We start from the raw sequence: 19,700 nt of genomic DNA, 5'->3' as shown, positions 1-19,700 counted from the left end.
AGAATATACTTCTCTCCACGCAAAGTCTGTCTTTTTTTTCCACAGAGTTGGAACGCCAGTTGGAAGAGCAGAAGAAGCAAGCTCAGGATCACAGGCTGAAATCCCAGACGGTTCAAAATGTGGTACTGATGCCTGTGAGCACTCCTAAGCCTCCAAAAAGGCCCCGACTCCAGCGGCCAGCTTCCACCACAGTCCTGAGCCCTTCTCCTCCGGTCCAGCAGCCTCAGTTCACAGTCATCTCGCCCATCACCATCACCCCAGTGGGCCAGTCATTTTCCATGGGCAATATTCCAGTGGCCACCCTCAGCCAGGGCTCCAGTCCTGTGACTGTTCACACACTGCCTTCTGGCCCTCAGCTCTTCCGCTATGCCACAGTGGTCTCCTCTGCCAAGAGCAGCTCACCAGACACAGTGACCATCCACCCTTCATCTAGCTTGGCACTGCTAAGCTCCACCGCCATGCAGGATGGGAGTACCCTGGGCAACATGACCACCATGGTGAGCCCCGTGGAGCTGGTGGCCATGGAGTCCGGCCTGACCTCAGCAATCCAGGCTGTTGAAAGCACCTCGGAGGATGGGCAGACCATCATTGAGATTGACCCAGCCCCAGACCCAGAGGCTGAGGATACTGAGGGCAAAGCAGTCATTCTGGAGACAGAGCTGAGGACTGAGGAGAAAGTTGTGGCTGAGATGGAAGACCACCAGCATCAAGTCCACAATGTGGAAATTGTGGTCTTAGAGGATTAACTGGGGATGTCGGGGCCAGGAGATACGTTTTGGTTTGGAATTTTAATTATTTGTTTATTTTTATCATTGTCCCACTCATTTCCACATAGGATCCTTTTTTTTTTTAAACAAAATCTCATTGTTGTAACTGAAAATGTTGGGTTCCTCCCACCCCCTTATTGAAAAATGGACAAAAACAAGCTGTCCTTCCAGAAGTTGAGAGTAGGTCACTCAAGGTCCTAATCTTTTTACACCAAGAAAGTTATTTCTTTTAAGGGAGGCATCAAGATAATCAAACCATGTCCAGAAAGCCCTTTCCAGGCTAGTCTGTCTGTGCACGCATGTGGTTTTATTTTTGTAAAGGTGCATTGACCAAACTCTGGAAGGCAGATCTGCCACTGGAAGGCAACCCACCCACACGTGGAAGCAGAAAGATACTTTATTTTGTATCCTGGAAAGAGCCCTCAGAGGCCGGTGCGAAACTCTGAAAGGAAAGAAAGTTGACCTATGCTTGGAGGGGAAGGTGGCATATACCAGGAGCAGCTTAAAAAGGGAAGTGCTTTGGCCAGGATGGGGCAAGGAAATTATCTTAGCTCCAGAAGTGCAACTGATGCCTCTTGGTATCTCTAAGGGTTATTACCATGGGTGCCATTTTTAGGAGAGGCCAGTAATAAGTGGAAGGGTACATCTCCATGGACCAAGTGGCATCAGGGGCCTAGGGGCCGTGGCTTTGCAGAAATAGAAATCCCTGGTTGTCACAGCTAGGCTTTGTGATTCAAGCTCACCTTCCCTCCCTTCCCCAACTTTGTCAAAGCACTTAACCCTCCTAAACTAGGATCAGTCCATTCATTTGCAAACTATGTGATGTGGTGTAAATTTCTCTGGTTCTTGGACTGTGGCTGTCATGGGGGTGGGGCTCCAAGGCCATCATTTTTATTGCATGACTCCAGGCGCAGGGGAGTTCCTCATCTAGACCAGCTGCCCTTTTTGGTGGGGCCCTTTTTTGGCTTTGGAACCAAAAGCAGCCACTCATTTGGTGCTTCCTCTTGTTCTACCCTCCATCCCTCAATTGTTAATGGCATCTGTCTCCTGGATCCCACGCTCTTCAGCTTTTTGGCTGATTTGGAGAACAGTGACAGGTGCCTGCCTGCCTTCATCCTCTTTTAGATTCATTTATACCATTTATACCACAGATGTTTCTGTGAGATATTAAGCTCATAAAAAAACCTTAGGCTTGGCAGGGAAGACTCAACAGCCCCAGCCTATCCTGAGGCACTCAGTAGATGTCTCCTCCTGAGCGAGCTGGACTCCCTGGGAAAGAAGCATTGTCTGCAACATTATATTATAGGAAATGTACCAGGAATGTCAATAATAATATCTTGGGGTTTTTTGGTTTTGTTTTGTTTGTTGTTTAATGTTGTTTGTATATTTAGAGCTGGGCCATTTTCCGTGCTGTGATTCCTGCTCTTTGACCATCTTCAGTGTTTGGGGCAAGAGTGGATCCTGGTTTTTATTTCTTTGATTGCATTGTTTACTGCACTAGGACAAATATAGGGAAACTGCAGACAATTTAAAGGAAAATGAGGTCAAAAAAGATAGCACACACCTTAGGAGTGGGAGGTTTTTTGTTTTTTGTTTTTTAATTAAAAGCAAAACTTTGACCTATAGTTCCCCCCCCCCGCCTTTTTTTTAGAGAAGGCACCCACCTGAAGCCATGTTTCTTCCAACAGATGTTGGAAACCCTGTTGTCAAGCAAGTGAAAACCGTTCTGCCATCCCTCAGATGGCTTTAATAGCTAGAGAAGCCCTCTAACTTGGGAGGGTCAATCTTAAAAGCCTTAAGGGTGAAATTTCTGAACCCCATATAGTTGTGGCTTTCAGCTCTAAAATTGTCTGGGGTTTTACTTTTCTCTTCAAAATGTTTAATAGATGTAGCAATCAGCTTAGAACAAACCTTTGGCCCTTTAGTGAGGGAACTGGCTTTTATTGTTGCCTCTTTAGGTTTTCTGATGGTACATAAACAAAAACAGAATTTCTATCTAAGCCTAAAACTGCTACTCGAACCCAGGAAGGCACATGCCATGTGCCTGTCTTGGTTTTTAGGGATACTTTTCGCTTTCCCAGAGATGGGTGGTCCAATTCAGGACAAAGGAGGTGCTCCGGAGAACACCACACACTAGCTCAGGTTCCTTTCTTTCCTCCTTCAGCTGTCTGTAGTGTTTTAAAGCAGTGTGAGCATCATGCTTCCAAGGTCAAGAGATCTCCTCCTCCTGAAGACAGAACCTGTTTACTTTCACTATCTGAATATTCTGGCTTGTGGAAATACATGAGCTGTGTTGTTTTCCTGGTCTTCCAATAGCCTGTCATTACTGCTCACTGCTGTGCTACCCATTGTTGAGTGGGGGTGTCCTCAGAGCCCTGGTCTAAATGATCTCAGACAGTGGGAGAAATATAAATATGCAAGCCGTTGGTATGTGCACAAGCAGTTGCAGTGAATCACTCCTCAGGCTGACCTGGCAGGAGCCATCTATCTTTCTGTTCACTCATCAAATAAACATTTATAAGTACCATCTACGTGCCAGGCTTTGTGCTGGGCACTAGCAGTACGGAGATGAAGACAGAGTTCCTGCACTCAAGGACTTCATACTTCAGAAGTTGTCTGGAGTTAAGAACTATATTTCAATATAATTGTTTTCTTTTGTAACCCTATGTATTTTATTTTGTGCATTGAAAAACATTACTCTGAAAATTGGTCCATAGGTTTCAGCAGACTACAGAAGACGCAAAAAAGTTAAGCCTTTTCTAGTGAGATACTGTAACGTCATCATATTGGGGTTAGTGCAGCCATGGAGCTACTGGCTGGGAGCTGAGAGAACAAAGGATCAGGCACCTAACCTGACCTGGGGAGGGGGGTGGGTGACGGGAGTACTTACTGGAGAAGGTGTACACTTAAGCTAGTTTAGGAGAGATCATTTTGGCTAGTTTTTTTGATACTCCATTTTCAAGTGGTGGGGCTTACTTATATAAGAGGGGGAAAAAATCCTTAGTCTCTTGTTGCTTCTGCCTCCAGAGCTAGGCAGAGTCAGCAGCATGGGCAGTGTCCAGAGAGTACCCCACTGGAAAAAGCCAAGTCATGCGTCAGCTTCTCTGAGTTTCCATCACAGGAATCCAGTGCCCGACTGGAGTTTAGCTGATAGAAGGTAAATGCCCCCAGCCTTCCTGCCATGTGGTTTCCATAAAGGCCTTGGAGTCAACTGTGCAACTGTCTCACCTTGGTTCTGTCCCTGCCTCGTTCTTTTCCTCCTTTCAATTTTCAGGCGCCTTCCCTGCTCCCACCCCTAAAACAAAACAACTCCCAGTTATTCTAAAGTAGAAATGTACAATATACTTGAATATTCAAGATTCAAAGCCACTTCACGTGAAGTTTCTTTCATACATCTGTCCACATTAGGGAAGGAAGACCAATGTTAATACACATACCTTGGAAATTGATATTCAGTTCAGGTGGTCTGACTCTTTTTAGTGGTGGCATTTTATCCCATTTCATGAAAGGCACTAAGGTAAGTGTGGGAAATACTGGTATTGGTAACATCTGATTATAAAGATAGTATAATCAAGCATGAAATATGTAATTACTAGTTCACTGAATTATAATTGGTCCAGGTTTTAGTACCATTAGGAGGTGGAAAGGATAAACGAAAGGTTGAGTTGTGAAAATAGGCATGAGGTTGTGATTCACTTTGGGCAATGCTCCTGAGCAAAGAGTCCTCTCTGAGAAGAAAGTCAGAAACTAGGCTAGTCCCTGCATTTTCAGACAACTTACCCAGTACAGTTGATCACAGATTCCCTCACCCCTAGGATACCTCTTGGGGAAATTCTTGCATGGTCTAATTTGTAACAATAACAACCAACGTTGTTACGCTAGACAAGGTATCAGTTCTGTTAGGTTTAGACTCTGCCCCTGGAATTTCTCTTAGGCAGCCCTAATTGAGTCCTTTCCAGGATTCCTTCCCAATCCAGGAACAACTTTCTTAGTCCTGATATATACAATTTGACTTCCTCTAGAAGGTTCTACTTTCCTCTAACTTCTTTATCCATACTCCTACTTCCCTAGCCCTAGCTTTTGGGAGCCAAAGTTGATTTGGTTCTTAAATTCTGCCATGTCAGTGATTCTTTCTACCATGTCAATAACTCTTGAGACAATCATTTTTCTCAAGGAACCCCCCAAAACCCAAACCTCAGCATACATCCATAGTCTGCAGTCTTCATTACCTAAAACAGCTTCCTCAACTCCATCAATCACCTGAATTGAAGCACCTTTGGGATGTGTTTGTGCAGTGACTATCTAAAACCTGTGTTTTTGGGGGGAGGGGAGGCACCTGGGTGGCTCAGTAGGTTAAGCATCTGCCTTCGGCTCAGGTCATGATCCCAGGGTCCTGGGATCAAGGCCTGCATTGGGCTCCCTGCTCAGTGAGGAGCCTGCTTCTCCCTCTCCCTCTGCCCCTCCCCCCAACTCGTATTCTCTCTCTCTCTCAAATAAAATCTTTAAAAAAATAAGATTTTAAGTAATCTCTACATCCGTTGTGGGTCTTGAACCCACAACCCTGAGATCAAGAGTTGCATGCTCCACCAAATAAGCCAACCAGGTGCCCCTAAAGCCTATCTTTTATATCCAACTGATTCTCTACCTATGACCCATGGCCCAGGCTAAGACATGCCTATCTCCTGGATAGATTATTTCAGCCCAGTATGATTCCTACTGCCTCTTCACAACTACCTGAAATTTCTGTTATGTTTTATGACCCTCTCAGCCTATAGTAGACTACAGCCTACTTGGAAATTTCCTCTGGGTTCTCCTCTTGCATCTATGGTTTCCAATTCTGTACTTTTACTGATAGTTATGGCTAGTAATATGGTGTACAGGAATTTATTTTTCTAGTTTGAGAACAAGAATGAACAATAGTATTGGATCACATCTAAGGGTAAATGTGAGGGTGGGTAATGACCCAGAAGGAAAGACAAGTTCCTCAATGGACTTTGTAGGAGCTTCTAAAGAAAGCATATACAGAGAGGGTTTACTTGCATTCTGAAGTATAAGTTTGTTTTTTTAAAAGCTACTCTGCTGTTGCCTCTGAAGAAATCTATGTATTACAGAGCAAACTGGAAGCCCAGAGCCCTGATTCTCCTGAGACTTTGGCCCACGTTTTTGTTAACTTTTTATGAAATATAAATGCATAGAGGAAAGTGCACAGATGACCGTACAATTTGATAAAATTAAACTGAACATACCCATTAAATCAGCTACCAGATTAAGGAAAAAAATAAGTTAGCAGCACCTCACCCAACCAGGATAACAACCATCTAGCTCTCTAACACCATAGCTCAGTTTTACCTGTTTTTGAACTGTTCTGTGACTGGCCTTTTCTTTTTCCTTCCCTTCCCTTCTTTTTCTTTTCCTTCCTTCCTTCCTTCTTCCTTCCTTTCATCCTTTCTTATTTTCTTTCAGAGAGCTAGAGATAGCATGTTCTCTCTCTCTCTCTCTCTCTCTCTCTCTCTCACACACACACACACACACACACACACGTGGGGGCGGGGAGGGGCATAGGGAGAGGGAAAGGAAAAAGAATCTCAAGCAGGCTCCATGCTGGGCTGACAGGGGGCTCGACCTCACGACCCTGAGATCATGACCCGAGTGAAAAATCAAGAGTCAGACACTTAACTGAGCCACCCAGGTGCCCCGAACATTTTCTCATTCAATGTTATGTTGTGATATTCACCCAGGATGTTGTGTGAAGTTGTAGCTGGTTCTTTCTCACTGCTGTGCAGAAACTGTAACTGTGCCATAGCTGATCCATTCTAATGATGGTTGCTTGGGGGGTTTCCAGTTTGGGGCTATTATAAATAGTGCCTCTGAACATTCTTGTCCATGACTTTTGATGAACATATAAATGCATTTATGCCTTTCAAACATTACGACAGTTCACATGAAAAATTCAAGATACAGTTTTTCTTAAAAAACAAAAAACCTAGAAGATCTGACAACACTGGGTCCACATTTCCTCATAGCAGCCCTTGTCTGGAACTGAGGCCTGTCTCTGGTGCGGCATGGTTTCTACACCATGTGACCCTGTCACTCCCTATTATAGACTTAGACCCTCTTATTTGATAGTCTTTTTTTTTTTTTTTTTTTTTTGGATTCAGTTATCTCTTAGGACACTCTTCCCCCAGATAACTGCAAAGCTTATTTCCTCACTTCCTTCAGATCTCTGGTCACATGTTACCTTATCAGAGAGGACTTCCCTGACCACCCTCACTATGAAAAATGGCAAGTTCCCCTGCACTATGCTTTCTAGTTTTCTTTACCCTGTCTTATGTATCTGACATATACTTTTTTTTTTTTTTGCTCCCCAAGCTAGAATGGAAGCTCCATGAGAGCAGGGAATCTTTCTTGTCTCTTTGTCACTGCTGTTTCTACAGGCCCTAGAACAGTGCCTGACTTGTAGTAGAAGCTGAACAAGTATTTGATGTATGAATACTAAATAGCCAATACTCACTGAAGGGGAACAATGTATCAAGCATTGTTCTAAGTACTTTACATATATTAACCCATTTGATCCTCACAATCCTATGTGGTGGATTGCATTATTTACTTCATTTTACAATGAAGAAACATATTTATATTCTACCCTAAACAATAGATACATTTGAATAATTGTAACTCATTAAATTTATTAAAGTCTTTAAACTACTAGAGAAACTTAATATCTAAAAGGAGCCCTTCAATGAATCATATAATAATGGTGTTTTATTTGATAACATGTTTAGTTACTAAAGTTAAAATTTTCGGTTGTAGGACTGGGCCTCGATCAGGCTGCAGCTTAGATAGGACTGCGGAGATCTGGAGCAGTGGTAGCTTTTAAGATTTTGTGATCTGTGCTGGGCAGCAAGTCCCGTTCCCCCATCTCGCCAGGGTTCCCAAGAGGAAGTACTGGAGGAAGGGAAAGTTCATTAACTAAAGGATTTTAGAACCCAGATCATCTGTCCGTCACAGGAAGTACTGACTTAGCACTTTTTTTTTTTTTTTAAGTAATCTCTATGCCCAATATGGAACTCAAACTCACAAACCCGAGACTGAGTTGCACACTCTGCTGACTGAGCCAACCAGGTGCCTCTGATTTATCACTTTGTTAATGGCCCTGTTTGAAATGATGCTGGTGTCAGGGTCCTTGCTTAGAGCTTCATTTCTTTTTTCTTTTTTCTTTTTTTTAAGATTTTATTTATTTGTCAGAGAGATAGAGAGCACAAGCAGGAGGAACGGCAGGCAGAAGGAGAAGCAGGCTCCCCGTTGAGCAAGGAGCCTGATGTGGGACTCGATCCCAGGACCCTGGGACCATGACCTGAGCCAAAGGCAGATGCTTAACCGACTGAGCCACTCAGGCGTCCCAGAACGCCTTCACTTCTTTGTAAGGGTCCTATGGTACAGAACCCAAGTCCGTGTGCCAGTTGTTACACAGGGACCGTACTCCATAGAACATTGATAGCACTGTAAAGCCTTTGCTAACTGAGCAAAAAGCTAATACTCCCTTGCTCCAGGAACTACTTTGCTACAGAAATGCTAAGTTCACTCTGCCATTGACTGAGGCACTCTGGTTAGCATTTCTGAGCAAACTGGACACAACTTCTCATATACTTGCCTTGTTTAAGTTCTCTGTAGTTCCCACCCAAGGACCAGGGAAGGATTTATCTGTAAAGCGTTGTCACAAATAGTTCAGACCCACATTCATTGGTTTAGTTATTCTCTCTTGGTACAAACCTAAAACTGAACCAGCCCTTCCAAAGGTTCCCTGGCTTCATTTCCCCTTGGCATTATCTCCAGGAATTTTGTTTGCTCTCCATTTCTCTCTCTGTCTGATTGTCTTACGTTGAGATCTTAAGCTGTGCCTTAGCACACTGCTACTTGGACTTTTAGATCCCATGTATCAATAAAAGAGAAAAAAAAATCTTAGGAACCAACATGGGGTTCCCGACATTATATTTTACTGAATAAGGATTTTTTTAAATGGCCAACTCTTATTGGCATCATTTGAAAAGAAAGGGCATTTTTACATCAAAAAGATAGGAGAAACGGGACCCTGAAGTAAAGACATTGGATCCCAAAGATTACAGGTGGGGAGTTTTTGAAGTATGTCCATATTCAAGTGGAGATCGAAGAAGCCCAGCTAAAATAATTTGGGACTGACAGTGACAACCGTGGATTGAACAAGTTCTTTTTAAAAGGGCTGTTTTGAAGATTCTGATTCTGACTTTGGAGGAACTACGGTGATTGGCAGCGGAAGGAATCACATGTAAAATTCCTTAAATAAAAATTTATTGACTTAAAAAAAAAGATAGGAGAGAAATAACTTCAGAATTAAGAACAGCCTTTTACAGTGACTACATTTAGCTTTATGAAAAGCTTATTATATTATCATTACCTTTCCTGCAGAACTGGTGAAACTCTTACCTCTAGACTTGGAGTTGAATCTTCAAGGCCCTTTCTTGGTACTGATCTTCTCTGCCCTCGAGGTCTCTAACAGCTGCTGCTTTTGGATTTGCACAGCTGTGAATTACTAGTGTCCAAAGGCCACCTGGCCCAGCTGCAAGTCTTTTCTTCCTTTAGCCTTGTTCTCACATTGCTCTTTTCATGCTTCCATTCAACCCGTCATAAAACACACCTGCACATTACAAAGCCAATCATCCACCTACCTTGGGATTCCCACAGTGCCTTTCTTTTAACATTCAATTAAGCTAGTTAAGTCTCTGTACATTTAACTTTTTTTTTTTTAGTTTATATTTTTAGTAATCTCTACACCTAGTGTAGTGCTTGAACTCATGACCAGGAGATCAAGAGTCACATACTCTTCTGACTGAGCCAGCCAGGTGCCCCTGCACACTTAACTTTTTAACATATATGTTGGCCTTACCAGATTTTCATTAATAAAATGGGGATTGACAGTACTAGGGAGAATTTCAAAAATGAACGAGGTAACAAATTAATTCAACAAGTATTTACTTAGCTTTGGAATATAAAGATCAATAATAAAAATGTTCCTTGTCCTATAAGCAGTCCTAGATTTACTGGAGAAACAATATACAAGCCCAAGGCTTGGTTCTCTTAACCTGGGGTCCATGGGATAGATGGGCTTGGGGAAGGGGCTGCTCAATGAGATTGTTGGCAAAAATTTGGGTGCATGTACCTTTTTCTAAGGACAAAATTCATTACTCCCATTAGATTCTCAACTGAATCCAAAACTTCCAAAAGAAAAATAAATATTGATGTAAACAGATAGTTTTAATACACTAAAATGTTACAATAAGGAAAGATGACTAATATTATAGGTGAACAAAGAATAGAGCACCTTTCTGCTTGGGGGAAGAAATAAGGCATCATTTGATGAGGGTCTCAAAGAGAGATAGGAGCTGGTAGGCAAGATGACAAGGGCATTTGAGGCAGAAAGAACTGCGTGTGCAGAGCCCTGGGTTCCAGAAAAAACATGTATTTGGGAAAAAGTTCAGTGTGGCTGGGGCATAAGTACATGGTGAGAAATACATAGGGCCAGGGAGTGGCAAACTTTGTGTGTTATGTAGACTACAGAGAACCAGCAGAAATCTTTAAAAATGGGGTTTTACCCTGTCAGTTGTGTGAAGGATATAAACATTTCTCTCTTTCTGCCTTACTAAGGGGGTGACTTGGGCTGTGAGGTCTATTATTCCTGAAGGCTGGAAAGGTTTGAGAACCAGAGCTCAAGGACCCAGCCCCAGCTCAGCACAATTCTGAAGAGTATGTAAAATCTGTCCTCTTTGCTGCTTCTTTTTCTCTCTCTTATCCCCACTCCTCATTTCATGTATCTGGAAGGACTACTTTGGTTTCTACCTTCCAGAAGTCTAAAACAACGGAACCAGAAGGGACCTTAGAATTTATTTTGATCCAACATCCTTATTTTACAGCCTTGGAAATAGGTTCTGAGTGAGGGAATGATTTACTCTCCTTGTCTCCCCTTCTATCTCTCTGGTTTGCTGTGGGACCTTTTGTTGTTCTCCCTCTCTTCTGAGGAAATTGCATGGATTCCTTTCACTTCCACTAACATCTCTACACCACAGATTCCAAGAGTTGTATTCCCAGCTATGTTTTTCTCTGTGTGTCCCCTTCCCTTTGTTTACAGAATATTTCTATCCAACACTTTAGGTTCTCCTGAAACCCAGCATGTCCAAAGATCAATTTATGATCTTTCTCCACTCCCATAAATCTCCCCACATTAAAAAATGCCACCTCATCCACCCAATTGCTCAAATCAAATCAGGTATCATCCTTGATAACTCTTTCTCCTTTAGTGCCCTTCTCCCAGTCTAATCCATCACCAAGACCTCTCATTTTACCTCCTAAAAATGTCCATTCTGTCCATTTCTAACTGTATTCACTGCCACTATATTAGAAGATTACCTTTTGCCTGGACTTCCTACAATCCTCTTCTAACTCCTAATCTACTCTCTTCTCCCTAGATCTATTTCCCACACTGTAAGCAGAAGGAACTTCTTAAAACATAAACCTGAGACTGCTATACTTCTATTAACTCTCTCCTAGCTGATCATTTGCAGCTAAGGACTAAAGTCCCTGTTTTTCTTCTTTCTCCAGTCTCATCTGCTGCCACCCTCTCTCTCATTATGTGCCAGTCATGCTGGCCTTCTCTCTGCTCATCAGTGCCAAGCTCCTTCCCACATAGGGCCTTGGCACACAGGGTTCCCACACTTCCCTTCCCTCCTCATCTGGTTAATTTCTGGTCATCCTTGCCACCCCTCCCCCACCCCCGCCTAGGCTAGCTCCATTGGCGCTTTCTCCTTGCACTTTGCACAACTGTAATTGAATAACTCTTTGTTTACTGTCATTTTCCCTGGTCTATAAGCTTTGGGGGTAAGTGAACTCTTAAGACTGTCTCTCCAGGAGCGCAAGGGTGGCTCAGTTGTTAAGCGTCTGCCTTCGGCTCAGGTCATGATCCCAGAGTCCTGGGATCGAGTCCCACATCGGGCTCCCTGCTCAGCGGGAAGCCCGCTTCTCCCTCTCCCACTCCGCCTGCTTGTGTTCCCTCTCTCGCTGTGCCTCTCTCTGTCAAATAAATAATAATAAAATCTTAAAAAAAAAAAAAAAAAGACTTTCTCTCCAGCACATTGCCTGGCCCTCAATAAATACTTGTTAAAAGAGGTATTGAGGGTTTTATCCACCCAGTGGCAGAGCTGAGGCTAGAACCCAAGCCTATTTCCAAGGACAGTTTTCTTTTCTGAAACCATGAGGGGTCTATCCCAGGAAGATGACCCCACACTCCAGACTTCCTTACCCTTTTCTCAGTGGTTAAATGATCGGTCTTGTGTGTTCTCTTCAGGGGCCTGTTACAGTCAATTGGGAGAAGTAATACAGGTTTAGAGATTACCGTTACTTCAAGGATATTTGCATTTTAACTCCTGGGAACTCCTGGAGGACAGAAAGTAACCGCAAAGGAACTACAGTAGTCCTCTTTTGTCCACAGGGCATATGTTCCAAGATCTCCCAGTGGATGCCTGAAACTACAGATAGTACTGAACCCTATATATACTGGTTTTTTTCTATCTATACATACTTATGATAAAGTTTATTTATTTAATGATAAAGTTTAATTCATAAATTAGGCACAAGAGATTAACAACAATAATAAAACACGTATAATAATGTACTGTAATAAAAGTTATGTGAAGGTGGTCTCTCAAAAATATCTAATTGTAGCTTTCTGCACTGGCAGTCGTGGTGGTGGCAGTAGGCACATCTTTTTTTTTTTTTTTTAAGATTTTATTTATTTATTTGAGAGAGAGAATGAGAGACAGAGAGCATGAGAGGGGGGAGGGTCAGAGGGAGAAGCAGACCCCCCTGCTGAGCAGGGAGCCCGATGCGGGACTCGATCCAGGAACTCCAGGATCATGACCTGAGCCGAAGGCAGTCGCTTAACCAACTGAGCCACCCAGGCGCCCGGCAGTAGGCACATCTTGGACACGCAGTAGGATGCCAGCAAGTTTGTGGACCTGTACCTGTTACAGAAATGCTCTGCCAGCTACTGTGTCATCAGCGTTGAGGAGCACACGTCCATCCAGATGAACATGGCTGAGGTTAACAAGGTGACAGGCAGTTTCAAACGGCCAGTTATTTTATATTTTTTAAAGACTTTATTTTATTTACTTGAGAGAGAGAGAGAGAACACGAGCAGTGGGGAGGAGCAGAGGGAGAGGGAGAAGCAGGCTCTCCACTGAGCAGGGAGCCTGACGCAGGGCTCAATCCCAGGACCCTGAGATCATGACCTGTGCCGAAGGCAGCCGCTTAACCGACTGAGCCACCCGGGCGTGCTTCAAACGGCCAGTTAAAAACCTATGCTACCTGGAAGGCCATTCACAGGTTAGGTGAGTCAGATGACTCCATCCTCTGACTGGCCAAGGCTGATGGCATCATTTCAAAGAACTTCTGACAGGAGAGGATTATGGATGTGGGATATTTGTCATAAATAAATAGTAACCCCCCAAAATATTATAATATACTCACCCTTCTTGTGATGATGTGAGATGACAAAATGCCTACGTGATGAGATGATGTGAGGTGAACGATGTAGGTATTGTAACCTAGCGTTAGGCTACTGTTGATCTTCTGACCACACGTCCAAAGAATCATCTGACCTGGACCACAGTTGACCATGGGTAACTGAAACCATAGAAAGTGAAACCTCAGATAAGGGGGAACTATTGTAAGAAAAATTTCGGGCACTAGAAATGTCATTGGAAGGAGGGAATTTTCACTATTATCCCTTAATGGATTATAGGAAAGGAGTCTGCAGTGTACCAGACTTGTTTCTGTGTTGTTGTTTTTTTAAACCTTTTCTTCAAAACAAAACTGTTAGGTAGATATTATTTTACCTTTATCAAATGAGGGAATCTCTGAGAGGTCTAGTAATCTACCTCATGTTACAAATCTGGTGGTGAGGCCAGTATTTAGTCCCTCCCCTTCCCAGGACATGATTCTTGGTCAATCCTCTTTTCATCGTATCGTACCACTTTCGAGGGTAAGTGTAAGCAACTGCTTACAGTTTATACAAAAATCTGGGCTATGGAGTTAACTGGCTGAGTATCTTAAAAAAAAAAAAAAAGGATTACTACGTTTCTTTTATTGCCTATCTGGGATCTATGCTCTGATACTTGACATTTTACTGTCTCTACCAGAACCATCACATATTGGTGCCTGACCTTATTCTTTCCAACTATAAATATGATTATGGGCAGAAAAAATGCTTTGAGCACTTTGAGCAAAATCCTAATGCCAAAATCCAAGATCCTGTGTTATCATTTATTTTACTAGAGTCCACCAAAGCCTCCTGTTTCCAGAGAGTGAATAGTATCAGGTTGACCCTTAATACTGCATTATTTATCTGTTTACTACTATTTGCAATAATAAAAGCTATTAGGAGATGGGCTGTCCTAGGATCAAATATCCCTGCATGAGTTTGGGTTTGCTGCTGATTAAAAATGCTTTTGCCCATATTATGGATCTCCTCTGGATTTTGATTCCTGAATACAGGATTTCTTGTGGGGGGTGGAGGGACCCTATTATGTTTCTCTTAGTGTCAGGTACACATGACTATTTAATAGCTTTGCGACCTTGGGCACATTGCTTGACCTCTCTGTTTCCCCAGTTGTCAAACAGAGAGACTGAAGATTATTTGGAAGGTGCCGCTACCTTTGAAATGTTTGAAAGCACCTATCAACAAAACCTAACCCACAGGAGGTATTCAAATAGAGTTAATTTCTCTCCTTCCCCAGATAAAGACATTCTCTCTTGAAGTCCATAGATTTATAGATTCTTGGGACTTGTTGAAAGTACACGGAACATTTTGTGTAGATGTATGAGGTGTGTTTTTCTTCGAAATAAAGGCCACAGTTTAACAGATTATCGCGGTGGCCAACGACTTCCCTAAAAAAAGAGCTGTAGATTGTCCTCTCTGCTACTCTCTCCAGGTGTGTTATTCAAATCTCTTTTGCAGGGTACCAGATTTTTTTGTGGATGTTTTTGTTCTCTGGGCACTCTTTTGCAGTCCAACAGAGGAGGATAACCAGGTTCCTGCTGGCAGTGGCGGTGGTGTGAATTTCTCGGGGCAGGGCCACCATGAAGTTTCCCTGGGGGCTGCGACCCCTCTCAGGGTGCCCCCCCCATGGGGGTGGGGTGCCATTTGCAGCCGGGAGGCAGGTTTATTTTGAGGTCTCTCGCCCTCCGGGGGTCGCTTCTTCATTGAGAAACCGGCTTTTGTGGGTTTTCTCAAGCTAAAGCTACTCTCTCCAGGTGTGTTATTAAAAACCTCGTGGCGCGACCCTGGCCGCCCCCACCTTCCTATAGGCCCCAATCCGGAGGCGGTGGGGGCGGGGAGGCCGCACTCGCCGCTTCCGCTCCTCCAGACCACCAGAGGGCACTGCGGCCTCGTTCCTTCCTTCCCGGAGTGCTTCGCGCCGGGCCCCTTCCGCGTGGGTGAGTGAATGTGAGAGTCAGCCTCGCGCCGCGCGCGCCGTCCGCCTCCGCCGCTCGGCGCCCTTATTTCGGCTGCGAGGGGCGGGAGCGCGCGTAAAGGCATAGAGACGGGCGTTGAGCTCTCGGGCTAGAGCGTCGCCGAGTCGGAGCCGGAGCCCGAGCCGCGCGCTGTGTCTCCGCTGCGTCCGCCGAGGCCCCCGAGTGTCAGGGACAAAAGCCGCCACCGCGCCGCCTGCTCCCGCCGCCAGGGCTCATCCGCCGTCGCCGCCGCCCTGACGAGAGTCCACCGCTGTCGCCACCCGCGAGGATCCGAGAGCCATGTCGGCTAGCAGCCTCTTGGAGCAGGTACAGGCCCGGCCCGCATGCCTCGGCCATTGTGTGAGGCGAGAGGGAGCCCGACTAGGCCCGGGCCCGCCGCCCCCGGTCGGGCCGAGCCGAGGCGGCGCCTCTTGCGGGCCGGGTTTCGGGCCTCTCAGGCCGGCCGCGCCCAGCGCCTCGCCCTCAGCCCGCTCTCCGCGCTTCTCCCCCGGCCTCGGAGCCCCCCGGCCGCGCCGCGCCCCCTCTTCTCAGCGGGCCTCGTTTTCTTCCTTGTTTCCTTCCCCTTCCTTGAAGCCCTGGTCCCCTCGCGTTGTTTCTGGCGCGTCCCCCGCTTTTTCTCCGCGGGCCCCGCCGGCCTGCGCTTTTCCCCGCCTCCCATTTTCAGCCTCCCCCTCACCATCATTCCTGACGCCTCCCCTCAGGCCTGCTCTTTTATTCCCTTCCCGGGCCCGGCTTTAATTTGTCTTTCCTTTTCCATTTCTTCCTCGGACGACTTGCTGCTCGGCGACGTTTTCTTCGCCCGCAGAGACCAAAAGGTCAAGGAAACAAAGGTGAGCCCGGCTCCGCCGGTGGCCCTAGGCCGGGAGGGGGACGCCGAGTAGTGGGGGCGGGGTCTCCGGGAAGCGCCCCGGGGAGAGGACCTTTCGGAAGCCGCTTAGTTCGCAGGTGCCTCACACTTAAGTATTTGACCCTTTTGGTGTGTTCTTGCAGCTGGCGAACAGCTTTTCAGTGAACAAGGAGTAATTCATTAAGGGTGGGGGTGGATTCGGTTTTGAAATGTCCCAGGTCCTTAGTTTCCTGTAGGTCTTAGAAGGCCTTTGTTTTTCATCCTCGTGGATCACACTCTGGAAGTACTCACATGTGATGGGGGAGGGGAAGCGGGAGGGAATTGAAATCTAGAGGAGCCAATAAAATGACCTTTTTAGATCAACTTGCTCGGGGTGGAGGGAGACGTTTTCATTGACGAATATTGCTCAGCATTCACTCTTCTCTTTATCTGTTTTTCTGAAATTCAAACTTATTTGCTGTGTTTAGTAAGGTATTTCTTGGTTAGAATATATTTGCTTAATTTGGGAGGTAGGTTGTACGATTGAGACACTCCTGATTTATTTGAATTTTTTCCCTTCAGTACAAAATGGATCTGTACATCAAAAGGATGGATTAAATGATGATGATTTTGAACCTTACTTGAGTCCACAGGCAAGGCCCGTGAGTAGTTAACCATTTACATGCCTGATCAAAGAGTGTAATATACCGTATTTTTTTCTCTGCCTTATCGATGAATTTCATTTTCAGGGGGTGACTTAATACCAGTCCATGTGTTGTAAACGGAGTTACTGAAATGTTATAGACTGTTAAGATTTCCATCTTTGTTGACAGCAAGCATATTCTGAGATTAGAAGTGGTAGCATCTTAGAGTATACTAACAGCACCTGTTAGTAATTTTTCTTACCAAGAATGTAACAGTGCAAAACTGAAGAATACTTTCCAGTTTAAGTATTCTGACTTTTTACCCCCCAAACCTTTTTCTTTTAGGAAAACTGGATGTATATGTGATGGGGAAAAAACTAATAAAAAATCACCTGAACTTTATTCAGTGCTGCGGAAACTGGAATCTTCCTTTTCATCTGGTCACTAGTTAGTGGGTTGTTAGGTTATCCTAACTTTTGGACCTAGGTATTCCTTTTTCAAGTTGAGATGTATCTCTATCTTTAGAGACCAACTTTGTACACCTCTGGTTTCTTATAGGAGCTACAGGATTTATAAAATGGAGTTAAAGGAAGATAAAATACTGTTTAGCACAAATGAAGACCAAGAATGATTGAGGTTTTTGCCATGTAACTTTTTCTTCTAATTTCTTTTAGGTCTATATAGGTTCATATATTAACATGTTCTGTGCATGTAGAAACTACTTTGATTTGTCACTTCTTTTGTATTAATATCATGGGTCCCAAAGATAAAAATCATAAGGTTGTAGCTAATAAATATAAACCCACAGATTAATAAACCAAAAGGAAAACTTACAGTAACTCACCTAAGATACCCTAAAAAATGAAAAAGCATATGAGACATTTATATAAATTCTGAGTGGATGCCATACGATAGATACAATAGTTTTGAAAACTTGACATATTGGTGCATGCCCATATTTGGACCTAATTCTTGCATAAAACTTTTAGATCCCTCATGTAAAATTTTCTCCACTGAGAGTATAGAAACCACTTAAGCAAGTGATTGGGAAAAGTTTTCAGAAAAGTCAACCAGTTAATCAGGAAAAGTAGGAAGGAAGTAGAGGAATGAACTATTTATAGGTTCCTGCTATTGAAGTAGTTTGCTTACATAATCATTATAACAGGGAGAGTGGGAGCATTTGGAAACATAATTCTAGGTAGTTCTTGTGAAACATTGTGTAATTCAGATTTTTGAGTTCAGGGGCATGTGGGAACCTGCCAGTTCAGGTGTAGGCATTCAGCTATATAATGGTATAACGTGTGATACTAAGTGCATGTTTTTACTTCTCAAGTAAGCTAAAGCTTAAATGTCTTTAAAAAATTCGGGGCTGGGGGTGGTGGGAGTAGAAATCATGGTTGAATAGACGGATAACTTCAGAATCTTTGTCCTTTGTAGTTTGTCAAGAGTAATTCATGTACTTTTTAACCATTATTCATCACTTTATATTATATATAATTCTTCAGGCTTAATCCATTGATTATAGACTGAATTTCTTATTCATAATGGATTTGAGTCTATTAAAATTTTAACACTGTCTTCAAGAAATAGACTTCTCTTACACTTGAGGGTATGTGTGAAAGACTTAGGTTTTTTTTTGTTTTTGTTTTTTTTTGGTAAGGAGAATTTGGCAGAGAAAAGCACCATTTTATCAAACCACATTAGTTGAAACATTTAATTTTCAAGAGCTGTGTTTGGCTAGGGAGAAGTACTGTTGGCTTTGGTAATACAGATTTAAGGCCTGACATACTTATGGTCATCCAAGCTTCTTAAGAACGAAATTCTTTATTCACTGGTTAATGGATTCTTATGTACCAGAGCTATTATTTTAATTCCAATGTAGTTAATATAGTGTTATATTAGTTTCAGGAGTGCAGTAAAGTGATTCAACAATTTCATATATTACTCAGTGCTCATCAAGATAAGAGTACTCTTGTACCAGAGCTATTTTGAAGTTAGAGTAGTCTATTTTGAGTTGAGCTGTATCCATACCTGTACAGACCAGTCTTTTTATATCTCCAGCTTCTCACTTAAGGGACTATTCTGTGAGTTATAGCATTTATAAAAAAGTTAAAATACTGTTCGCAAACTTAGGTCAAGAATGATTGAGGTTTTTGCAATGCAGTCTGTCTTCTAATGTGTTGACTAGTTGAGTATAAGTTTATGTTTTTGGTTATTCCTTAGACTAATTCTTAAAGATACAGACTTTACAATGTTTTTGGAATTCTACTTTTAATGGAAAAGTCAGGTGTACATTTGAACTTAGAGCCATTTTAGGTGAAGTAGAACAGGTAGCAACATTTTTCTAGTTTTAAGCTCTGGAAGCTCTTGTGCATTTCCTTTCCAGGTTATAATTAAATAGTGGCATCTATTGATGTTCCCAAATGGTTTGCTAAGAGGCTAACAATGTAAACTAGGTGTAATGAACCTTGGTTTATGGTTGAGGAAGGCTGCACAGATTTTTGGGATAGAACCTGAAATTTCCAGTTCTTTTTGTGTTGTTTTATCTGTTAGAGTAGTATGGTTTTGATAGGAAACTCTTAGGAACACTCCTCTGATCTGCCAAAATTCGCACTCCTTAAATCCAGAGAGAACTGGTTTTAATAAAAGCCATCATCTCAACACTTCTGTTGGTGAGATGTTGGGTTTTCCTTTTTTTGAATTATAGTGCTAAAGTTAAGGCCTGTAAGTATGTCCTTAACTGTATAGTGCTTAAGTTAAGGCCTAAACTGTATGTCAGTTTAACTTGAAATGTTTAAACTTTTCAATTGTGAAACCAAAATCTCTTACAGTATAAGAATTCCAGCAAGTTTATGGGAAGAGACTACCTGAAATGGTCACTTGCTTTTTTAGTTGAATTTGAAT

The 19,700-nt window shown here is 43.2% G+C and overlaps 2 protein-coding genes across 13 annotated transcripts in view; both read left to right on the top strand.

The window, feature by feature from the left end:
- The window catches only part of GMEB1 (glucocorticoid modulatory element binding protein 1), a 34,457-nt gene extending 31,029 nt beyond the window's left edge, over positions 1-3,428 (top strand). For all 10 annotated transcript variants that reach the window (XM_064589652.1, XM_064589654.1, XM_064589651.1 and 7 more), the window contains exon 10: positions 46-3,428. In XM_064589652.1, the coding sequence (XP_064445722.1) occupies positions 46-746 (701 nt within the window). In that variant the 3' untranslated portion in view covers positions 747-3,428. The remainder of the gene's footprint in view (positions 1-45) is intronic.
- Positions 3,429-15,277: 11,849 nt separating this feature from the next.
- YTHDF2 (YTH N6-methyladenosine RNA binding protein F2) overlaps positions 15,278-19,700 on the top strand; it is a 32,733-nt gene continuing 28,310 nt past the window's right edge. Inside the window, exons 1-3 of one of the 3 annotated variants that reach the window (XM_045898275.3) lie at positions 15,278-15,632; positions 16,132-16,156; positions 16,735-16,805. In XM_045898275.3, coding sequence (XP_045754231.1) covers positions 15,606-15,632; positions 16,132-16,156; positions 16,735-16,805 — 123 coding nt within the window. In that variant the 5' untranslated portion in view covers positions 15,278-15,605. Of the gene's footprint in view, positions 15,633-16,131; positions 16,157-16,734; positions 16,815-17,106; positions 17,444-19,700 lie in introns of those variants that run through there. The other 2 variants (XM_045898274.3, XM_045898277.3) reach the window with 2 other exon arrangements.

This window comes from Mirounga angustirostris, unplaced genomic scaffold (assembly GCF_029215605.1).
Source record: "Mirounga angustirostris isolate CCGP_5_RB_7025 unplaced genomic scaffold, mMirAng1.0.hap1 SCAF_4, whole genome shotgun sequence".
In the NCBI taxonomy this organism is placed as follows: domain Eukaryota; kingdom Metazoa; phylum Chordata; class Mammalia; order Carnivora; family Phocidae; genus Mirounga; species Mirounga angustirostris.
This window is presented reverse-complemented; position numbering and strand designations above follow the sequence as displayed.